At 56.8% G+C, this 9,766-nt stretch overlaps 1 protein-coding gene and 1 long non-coding RNA gene across 4 annotated transcripts in view; one reads left to right on the top strand and one right to left on the bottom strand.

Moving 5' to 3' along the window:
- Nucleotides 1-939: 939 nt before the first annotated feature.
- Nucleotides 940-9,766, bottom strand: part of ZNF76 (zinc finger protein 76) — a 32,593-nt gene continuing 23,766 nt past the window's right edge. For all 3 annotated transcript variants that reach the window (XM_019738760.2, XM_019738758.2, XM_019738759.2), the window contains 10 exons: nucleotides 8,683-8,882; nucleotides 6,576-6,692; nucleotides 6,163-6,238; nucleotides 5,461-5,586; nucleotides 5,149-5,328; nucleotides 4,113-4,346; nucleotides 3,859-4,022; nucleotides 2,994-3,158; nucleotides 2,352-2,465; nucleotides 940-1,801 (listed from right to left, as the gene is read on the bottom strand). In XM_019738760.2, the coding sequence (XP_019594319.1) occupies nucleotides 1,742-1,801; nucleotides 2,352-2,465; nucleotides 2,994-3,158; nucleotides 3,859-4,022; nucleotides 4,113-4,346; nucleotides 5,149-5,328; nucleotides 5,461-5,586; nucleotides 6,163-6,238; nucleotides 6,576-6,692; nucleotides 8,683-8,882 (1,436 nt within the window). In that variant the 3' untranslated portion in view covers nucleotides 940-1,741. The remainder of the gene's footprint in view (nucleotides 1,802-2,351; nucleotides 2,466-2,993; nucleotides 3,159-3,858; nucleotides 4,023-4,112; nucleotides 4,347-5,148; nucleotides 5,329-5,460; nucleotides 5,587-6,162; nucleotides 6,239-6,575; nucleotides 6,693-8,682; nucleotides 8,883-9,766) is intronic.
- Nucleotides 8,004-9,736, top strand: LOC141571632 (uncharacterized). The gene is made up of 2 exons (XR_012496551.1): nucleotides 8,004-8,471; nucleotides 9,472-9,736. It is a non-coding gene; the product is annotated as an uncharacterized LOC141571632 (long non-coding RNA).

The raw sequence follows: 9,766 nt of genomic DNA, 5'->3' as shown, positions 1-9,766 counted from the left end.
ACATCAGTGCTTCCATTTTTTTTTTAGATCCAATCCCCTTCAGGGCTAGGATACACCCCTGCCAGGAACAGGAGTCATGGATGTTTACGGTAGGCAACTGAGACACCCCCTCCCCAGGGCATGCCCCAGGCCCCTCTGCTGCCAAGGACCTGGTGGCAAGAAGAAGCAGGAGCTCGCTAGGAATCCCCGGAGGCTGCGTGGGCTGGCAGAGGGGTCCATTCACGGGTGGCAAGAAGGGGATTAGGGCACACCCTCCACTGGGTAGAGAGGAAGAGGCAGCTCCAGTCCCTGCACTGTTGCCAGGCAGGAGGGGTCAAACCCAAAGATTCTTTCCATCAAGTCCCTCCCCCTGCATCCTTTCCTGTCCTCTGGGGCTGGGCTGGTCCTACCATGCACTTTTCAGTGGTGTCCTACTGTGGCGTTGGAATCCCATAGCATGGGCCCAGACTCACAGGTGGGCCCCCCCAGAGCTGGGTACCACAGACCGGAGCAAGGGAGGCATCAGAGACCCTCAGTAGGGGCACTCTCAGCCCCACTCCAACGTGGGGCTTTGCCCACTTGGAGTAGCTGTCTGGAGTGTGTACTTGTATGTATGTATGTCTGGGGTCTCGAAAGGCTCTGTGTAACACAAAGTAAGGTAGTAAGAACCAGAGTTCCTCCAGCCTCACCATCCTAAGGCCTGAGATGCAAGCAGAGCCTGGAAGCAGTGGCCACAGCGGTCCTGTCTGGCCACCCTGTACAGCCGTGGGTGGGAAGCCACTAGCAGCTCCTCAGGGCTTATCTTATACCTGGGCTTCCTCCCACCTGTCCCCCTGGGAGGGCAGTCACCAGTTCAGCACTGAGGCTAGTGGAGTATGTTCCAGGGATACAGAGCTAAGAGCTTCATTTGACCAGTCCTGCACCAGGGCCCAAGAAGGGAGAGAGGGAGGAACCCAGATGGAAACTTGGAACTTTTATTAAATACTCATTCACCCGTTTGTCATCACTGCCCAGAGCAGGAAAAAAATTATCAAAATGCAATTAAAAAAAATTAAACTCAATCCCCAGTATGTACAAACAAGGTTGCTCCCTGCCTCTCTGCCACAGAGAGGCTGGGGGGCAGCTCGGGGTGGGGGATGAGGCGGGGCACCTTTCCTCCAGCCACTGGCCCCTGAGCACTTCTGGCTGCGGTGGCAGGAAGTCCCTGCTGCCAAGTGGACAGGCATCTCTGCTGGCCTTCGGGGAGGTGGTTATTGCTGGGAGGGGCACGACCGGGCCTGCTCTGCCCCTACTGGGCTGAAGACCTGTGTGCCCTCTCCCCTGGCGGGCAGTGACTAGTCAGAGTGACGCCCAGTCCCCACAGCAGCCCCAATTGCCCCCTGAGAAGGGGAGTGGACTGAGGGCAGGAAGGTCTTCCCTGGAGGGAAGGGCGTGGGTGCCCTGCTGATTCTGAGGGGAGACACCTCAGTGCAGCCTGGAGATCAAGCTCGTCCTCCTCAGCTCCTGAGGACCACACGCTCCCGACTCCAGCTATCCAGCCCTCCTCTTGGGCTGGGCCATGATATCCTTCCGTTAGGCCGTCTTCCTGCAACCTTATCGCCCTGGAGACCTATGTGGCCACCTTCCCATGTCAGCCACAGCCCGGGCCCTTGGGGATGAGGATGGCTATGTGGCTCGGCACCTCCTCCAACACGAATGGGACCCGGCCCTCGTGGGCTCAGCAGCGGCTCTCGGACTCTGTGGTCTCCAAGGTCACGGCTCCTTAGTGCATCGCAGCGGTGGCCACATTGATGGCCTCCTCTAAAGTCTGCTGCTCCTCCAGCTGTGGAGAAGCGGGTGGAGAAAGGAGAGAATGAGACACCGCCCCTAGATTCTAGGGGAAGTAGTATGTGGCCTGCTTTTCTGAAGCCCCTCCATCCACCCAGTGCCACACACTGAGTAGTTAGTAGGGCGCCAATCAACAGGAAGGTCCCTGAGTCCAATCAGGCCAAGTATGGCCAGGGAGCCACAGAATGGTCCAGGGTCCGAGAGTCGGGCTTGCTCACAGAAGGGAATGCCTGTTGGAGAGGAGCTTAGTAGTTATCTACTTCAGCCTCCTTATTTTCCGAGGAAGAAACGGAGGTGTGAAGACATGAAGGGCTCGGCCAGTCGGGTAGACTGCCATCGAAGTCATTGTGAAGGCTGGAAGGGGCTTTACCACTCTGTCTCAGTCAAGAAAGAGCCTGAGACGGGTATGTGCATTTAGGGAGAAAGGGATTTGTCCTCCTAAATGAGCTCTTTTTGAGCCAAGTGCCCTTCTCTTCCGTCTAATTTCCCTGCCTTGCTGGTTACTTTCCCGCCCCGGGCCCTGGCTCGGTGCAGTCCCTACTCACCTGCACAGCGATGTGTGTTCCGTTGGCCGTGGCCAACAGCGCCACCTGCTGATGGTGAACAGATGCTACACTCGCATTGTCGGCCACCACAGCCCCAGAGGTAATGATTGTGACCTGAAATGTACACGAATGAGGTTTTCCAGCTCACGTACATTATTCTCCCTCCCCCAATCCAAATAAAAATCTCTCCAAGCAAGGTGGCTGGAAACAACCCAGAAAGGAATGGATAAAACCGTTATGGGTCAGATTAAGTAGCTTGGGGCTCTGAGGTTAGTGAGGTTGTGTCTTTCTCTAACTTACAGCCAACTTAATTTAGGGATTTTTCACTCAGGACAGAGCTGTAAAAGGCCCCAGAGATAATTTAATCTCCTCACTTGAAAATGGACTGAAGTCCATGAAAAGTGACTTGCCTGTGCAGCAACACAAATATGGGTAGACTGAGATTTAGAAACTGTCTCTTGACCCCCAGTGCAATGCCTTTCAACAGAGGGGCCTAGAGGGGCTGGGGGACGACCCTTTTTTATAGGACAATCTTGGTCCTTTTAAGAAAGCCTGACTATTTCAGCCTGCACTGTAATGTCCACCCCCACGGAAAGGAAGGACAAGAGAACAAGAAACCCCAAGCAAACGGCCTGGTCATACTGGCTGCGTCTGGGTGCCATCGGCGCTGACCATGGTGACCGTATGGGTGCCAGATGTGGCAAGGTCATCGTCATGACTGGGGATGGTGAGGGTGGTGCTGCCGTGCTGAGTCACCATACTGATGGCACTGCCCAGGGCTTGCAGGTCTTCCGGGGACAGGCTGACCTGCCGACAGGAAGGAAGAGGATGAGCTGGGAGTGCAGTGGAAGGTTGTCTGAAAGCCCTGAGGTGGGTGTATCTGCTTTCAGACTAGGTTAGCTTATTGCTAAGCTAGAAGATTAGCTTCATGTCACACAGGTGGAGGGGGCCAGGGACAAGCAAGTAAAATAGGTCTTAGGTTGCAGAGGCTACGCTAGAATTCTCCTGACCACTCCTATTTACCACCGCTTTGCCTCAGGGCTGCTCCATGCAATTCAGGATCTCCACCTGATTTCATCCTCATGTCAACTCCAAACGGCATAGATGCCTCTGGCAGTGAGGGTGCTGACAAGTGAGCAGTGAGGTTATACTGCTGGCTGGAAAGCCCAGGCCTCCAGACCTCACACCATGCTCTGGCCCCTATACCAGCACGTCTCTCTTGAGGACATCCAAGGGAGTCATTCCAATGATCAGAAAATTGTCACCCTCCAGTAAATAGGGAAACTACTAACTGCTCCAGAAGCCCCCAAGACTGAGCTGGAAGCAAGAGGAGGAAGGGCTGTGTCACAAGATTTGGTACCCTCAGCCTTAGCTCTCTGAGATCCGTAAGGCTAAAAAGAGAACCTGGGCGGAGGTGGGGCTGTCAGAACTTTTGGGTCCCCCAGAGAGGGTGGGAGACAGTACCAGCTGGAGTGGCCCACCCCAGCCCTACCGCCAGAACCCGTACCTGCTGGGCACCATCCTGAGTGATCAGAGCCACCTGGGGCGCCCCGTCCTCCTCAGTCACCATGGCCACTTGGGCTGGGATGTCATCACCCTCTTCTTTCACCTCCGAAAGGTATGCAATGTGGGGCTGTTTGGGTGGCGGGCTGTCCTTGGCTGCAGAGGCGGCTGGAGAGGAGAGCCCAGCTGACACCCGCCACCGGCTGGCCACGGGGAGGCTGGCTGGCCCCCACTCTCACCTCCTGCCCAAGCCCTCACCCTCGAGCTGCTGTTGCTCGTAAAGGGCCTGCTCGCTCTCCTCGGTGGCCTCCAGCTCGCCGTGGGCGCTGCGCTTGTGCATAGCCAGGGTGGACGTCTGCCGGTAGGTCTTGCCGCAGGAGCTGCAGGTGTAGGGCTTGCAGTGCGTGTGCACCACGTGGTGCTTGTACAGGCTCGAGTACTCGGTGAAGCGCTTCCCACAGCCTGGCACCGTGCAAACGTATGGCTTCTCCCCTGGGGACACTGGGCTGTGAGGGGGGGACTGGGGCTGGCAAGGGGGAAACTAAAGGGACAGGAGGAGGGAGATGGACTGAGACCTGGAACTCTGAATGGACAGAGTTGGGAAAGACGGCCAGTGGAACACAGAGGGGATGTGAGTGTGGGGACACTGAGCCCAGAAACAGGTGGAGAACAAACGGGGGGATGGGGCAAAGCTGGGCTAGTGAAGGGACCGGTGGGGAGCACTGGGGCTTGTAAGGTTGAGGGTCTTGAACAAAAGAGGCAGGAGACAGAGAAGGATGACGACGTGTCAGGTGCGATGGGAGAGTGAGAGGTCACATATAGCTGAGAGGACACAGAAGGCTGGACTGGGAACGTAACACTAGGAAGCAGGGCGGGGGGCGGTGGGGTGCTACACAGGGGTCATATGGACAGTGGATGAGGTGAGCAGCTGCAGCTGACATTTCACTCAGCTTTTTCCCTCGTCATGCCTGACCCTGGCCTTTCACTGGGAGCTCAGCTGAAGAGGGAGAATTCAGAGTAAGTGTAGAGAGGTGGCAAGGAGCCGAGAAGGCTGGCAATATCTGTCAGACTGAACCTAACTGGAAACGGAGGAACTGTGCATTGGAGTGAAACAGTGGTTCTGAGGCTACACGGCTGGAGCCACAGGACCCCTGGCCCCGCCCCTGGCCCAGCCTGGAATGACCAGCAGAGAATGGCTCTGGGCTGGGAGTCGAGGACGTGTCTCAGGTCGGAAGCCTATGGTAGAGGGGGCTGGGGCCTCAGGGGGGTGGTCCTCGCATGCCAGCTGGCCCACCTGTGTGGATGCGCACGTGATTCTTGTAGTTGGTGGCGCTGGTGAAGCCGCGGCCACAGTGGGGCTCGGGGCAGGTGTAGGGCCGCTCGCCCGTGTGGGTGCGCACATGTACCTTGCGGATATTAGACGTGGTGAAGGAGCGGCCACAGCCCTCAAAGGGGCACCGGAACGGGCGTTCACCTGTGGAGACGGGCGTGTGAGGACGGGCGGGGTGTGGCTAAGCAGGGGAGGCATGCCGGAGCAAGAAGCAGGGATAGCACCAGGCCCCAGATCCAAGTCTGAACGCGGCAAGGCAGGCAGGGCCCAGCCTACCGGTGTGGGTCCGGACGTGCTTCTGCAGGTCTCCCGAGGTCTTGAAGGCCTTGCTGCACAGCTCCTCTGGGCACTTATACGGCTTCTCTCCAGTGTGGGTGCGCACATGACTCTTTAGTCCATATCCTGTCCGCATGTGGGAGGGTGGGTGAGAAGAGCACTCAGTGGGGCCGCATCTTCTACCATTTCCCCTTCCTACTGCAGAGGCTCTCCACCTCACGGTGTGCTCTGTGCGGCTCCAGGAGCCTGTGTGCTGCCACCCATCCCTGCCCGGGCAGGTGAGGGGGGCTGGAAAAGCCCCCTCTGCCCTCCTTCCCCCACCAGGGTCAGCTGCTGCCCATCCAGAATGTGAGTGTGAGATGGAACCTAGAGAACCATGGCTGAAGGGCCTCAATTCAGAGGGAGAGTGAGGCCCAGAGGTGCACTGGCCACACAGCACCCACAGCCGTCTGGTGTCAGAGCTGACACAAAAGGCAGGGGCTCTCTGCCAGCCCCCCAGGCTCCTCCTGCCAGCCTGGACCACGCTCCACTCGCTGCTGTCACAGGGCTTCCTCCGGAGACGAGTCAGAGCACTCTGACAGTAGTTTCTCCAGGAAGGCAGCCTGGTGTTAGAGTCCCTAGTGGGAGCTGCCGAAGCTAATCTAGAATGCTTTGCCCTCAACGGGAAGCGTTCCGCCCTCAATCTCCATGCAGGCAGATTACCTGTGGCAAACGCCTTTCCACAGCTGGGGAAGTCACACCGGTATGGACGGTCACCTGTATGAGCTCTTTCGTGCACCTGTGAAGACAAGCAACCGCCTAATTCAGAGGGACAAGGATACAAATTGGCTCTTCAATTCTCTTTAGGGCTCGGAGTATCAGTATTGGCCACCTCCTTTATTTTGCCTCCTTTTCAGCTGAGAGGCCACCTCCTCCAGGGAGCCTTCCCTGGTCTCTTCCTTCCTGCCCTCTTCATGAGTGTCACAGCGCCCTGTGCTGACATTCCTGCACATTCATCTCTTCCTCCAGTAGGCAATGAGCAACGTGAGGGCAGGGACCCCCAGTCAAAGCAGATGGGTGGAATTATAGGCTGGTGGGGAAGATGGAAAGGCTGAAAGCTATCTGTGACAAATTACCTTTAAGTGATGAGCAGTGGTGTAGAGACGTCCGCAGCCCTTGTACCCACAGCGGAATGCTCTGTCCCCAACCTGCTGCCCTTTGCCATTTTGAGATGCCTGGCTGTCGTGCAGAACCTGAAGAAAAAATCTTGGGGTCCCTACCTGTATTCTCCTCAATGAAGAGAGGAAAGAGGTGGGACATAGGGTCCACCTTTGGCAGCTCCAGACCCAATAAGCAGGGTTAAACTGCCAGGGGGAGAAGGGCAACCTGGAGTGACAGATCCAGACAGACAGGGAACAGACACTGGGGCACACTGCAGAAGCAACAGGGCTGGCATGTGGACTTATTACCCATCGCTGATGGGTACAGGAAGGACTAAATGTCATGGGGCTGTCACAGCTATGGAAGAAAGGGCATCTCCTAGACAGCGGGTAAGGTGGGGAGGGGGTGGTCTGCATGGCCACACTGGCGCCAGCAACCGCACTCGTGACCGCACACCTAGGGCTGCAGCTCTGGGCAGCTGTCTCCTCTGATGGGAAAGCTGTGCCCTGAGGGGCATTAACAAGCGGGCTTGCTGTGGGGATGGGCTCACGCAGGCTCACCCGCGGGAGGTGAGCACAGCAAACTGCAGAAGGGCCGAAGGGAGGGCCTGTGGGTCCCTGCCAGTCTCAGCTCTAACCACAGCGCCCAGCAAACGGGCGAGCCCTGCCCTCTCATCTCTCCTGGGACACACACCAGCCTCTGGCTTCAGGGAGCTCTTACTGCTTTGCTGCTTTCCTGGGGAGGATCCTGCTCAGACTGTCCCTTCTCTGTTTCTGGGACACTCTGGCCTTCCCGGGGGCTCCTGCAACAGAACTCTGGAAGTCATGGTGGGACCAAGGCGTGAGGCCAAATTCATGGCAAGGTCTGTCTAGTCAGTTCCAGGTCAAGGGTCAAGCAGCTGACAAAGTTTCATGGATGTTTAAATAGCTGGTGGTTGGTGGGGGAGGGTCACGCTGGCCAGGCCTGGTCAACGAACTAACCCACTGAGGAGTTCGGCTTCCATTCGCATGTCTCACTAGCTCTTGACGGTAATCGAGGGAATCAAGGAACTTCCAGGCTGGAAGTAACCTGTGAGACCGTCTAGTCCCATGTCACTGTGTTAGAGGGACGTGCTGAGTCCTGGGAGGGGAGAGACTACCCAAGGGCAGACCGGGAAGAGGCAGAGCCAGCACAGACCTCAGGGCTCATGATGTAAAGCCCAGTTGTCTTTCTAAGTGTATCAAGTCTCAAACTTGGCTAGAAGCCACAGGGGTGGGAGGGGGCACTGCCCAAAGCAGCCTGCTGTAAAGTTCTGTTTTATTTTGAAAAGACATAATGATTTCCTCTTTTCCTCTCTGATGCAGCCACACTCATTTTGTTATAAAAACAACTCCCCCCAACCTTTGGGTAAAACTAGTGCTCCAGGAACACCCTCCCTGAGGCTCTGCAGTTCATCCCGGCAGGAGCACACCGGTTTGGAAAGCTCACAGGTCTCTGGACCTGTCTCCCCTATGGGCAGGGCCATGGCTCCGGCAGAGAGAACTTGGACTGACCGACGTTTCAAGAGCTGGGATCCTTTTCCCTTGCGGCTGAGCTACTGTGCGGCCGTGTTCCATGGATCCCAGCTGCTCTGCTGCATACGCCCTCGTCACTGCCTACTGAGGTCATTTCCCCAAATGACTACATGAGTCGCAGAGAAGAAATAAATACAAGAGCACCTGACCTCAGTGGACTGGAAAACTAATAAAAGTCACTGGCAAGGACTTTCTCAGACAGAACACAGGATAATTACAACAGCCAAAGTGAAGCCAGGCCTAAATCCCCAAATTCCCACCTCACGGACGTCACTGTTTCTTACAGCCGCCTTCCCTCTGCAGGCAGCATAAACAAGGGTGAGTGTAAGCAGCTGTCGGGGGCCCCGGCTAGGCTGCGATGCATGCCTGGGACGATGACATGTGAAAGATGAGCTGGGGAGCCCGGTACAGGGGCAGAGGGAGCAGCCCGGGCCATGCCTGAGTGCGGGGCAGTCTTGTCCTTTAAAGAAACGGCGGTTTTGGCAGGGCCCAGAGAGCTGGCGGGCAGTGCCAGGCTCTGCGAGCTCACCTTGCTGGCATACTGCTCCAGGGCCACCACAGTGTCTGCGCTGAAGCCCTCATCGTCCTCTGCGGCCAGGTCCTCCAAGCCCACCTCTGTGTGCACGGCCAGAATGGTGCTGTCCGACGGCACGGACACGGGGTGCTGAATGTAGGCAGTGGAACCGTCTTCCAGCTGGACGGCCTCCAGGGCGCTGGGGTTATAGCCCTCTGCGGGGAACACATGGGGAGCCCAAAGTTGCACGAGGGCAAGACGCAGGGTGGGCGCCCTGGCGGGGTGGTAACCAGAGGTTCATATGCCAAGGAGGGTTTCAGGGTCAGGTTTCTCCTGGCCCCTCACCTTGGTCATCACCCTGGCTGGCCCCCCTGGGGCTGCCTCTCCTAAGGAGGTGGCCTTCTTTGAGGCACTGATTAGGAACTCACAAGCCCCCTGAGGACCTAAGGGGCCCCGCATTATTTTGGCCTAGATGGCCTCCTAAATGGTGGAGCCTTATCCCCTCTAGTGCCCTCCAGGCAGCACAGCATCTGGAGGGATCTTTGAGGACACAAATGTGATCATGTTGCCGGGTCTCAGGATAAAGACCAAAAAAACCCCTTCTCCTGACACTCATGCCCCAAATGCTCTGGCCCCCCCGCTTCTATCAGGCTTCATCTTACCCCGTTCTGCCCTCGCCCCCAGCAACCTAGCTCCTAGCAGTTTCTGGGACGTGCCATTCTTTCTTCCCCCGTCTCTGGGCCCACACATGCCGTTCCTTCTGTCTGGAGTGCTGACATTTTTCTGCCCTCCCTGTTCCCCTAGCTGAGTCCACAGCATTCTTTAGCTCTCAGTTCAAGCGTTGCTCCCTGAGACGCCCTCCCTGAGCCTGGAGCCTGACCCGTTTGCGACGATCAACTCATCAGTGACGATCTGCTTCACTTCTGTTTCCTTCACTAGACTCTGGGAGAGCAGGGGCTGTCTGACTGTGTTCTCTCTTGTGTATTCGACGCCTAGCACAATGCCTGGCACACACATGTAGTTGCTTAAGAAACTGCTTGTAGAAGGAATAAACTGTTATTCTTCAGTACCTTGGGAGCTTTATTCTTAAATGCTAGTA

This window comes from Rhinolophus sinicus, linkage group LG05 (assembly GCF_036562045.2).
Source record: "Rhinolophus sinicus isolate RSC01 linkage group LG05, ASM3656204v1, whole genome shotgun sequence".
Lineage (NCBI taxonomy): Eukaryota > Metazoa > Chordata > Mammalia > Chiroptera > Rhinolophidae > Rhinolophus > Rhinolophus sinicus.
This window is presented reverse-complemented; position numbering and strand designations above follow the sequence as displayed.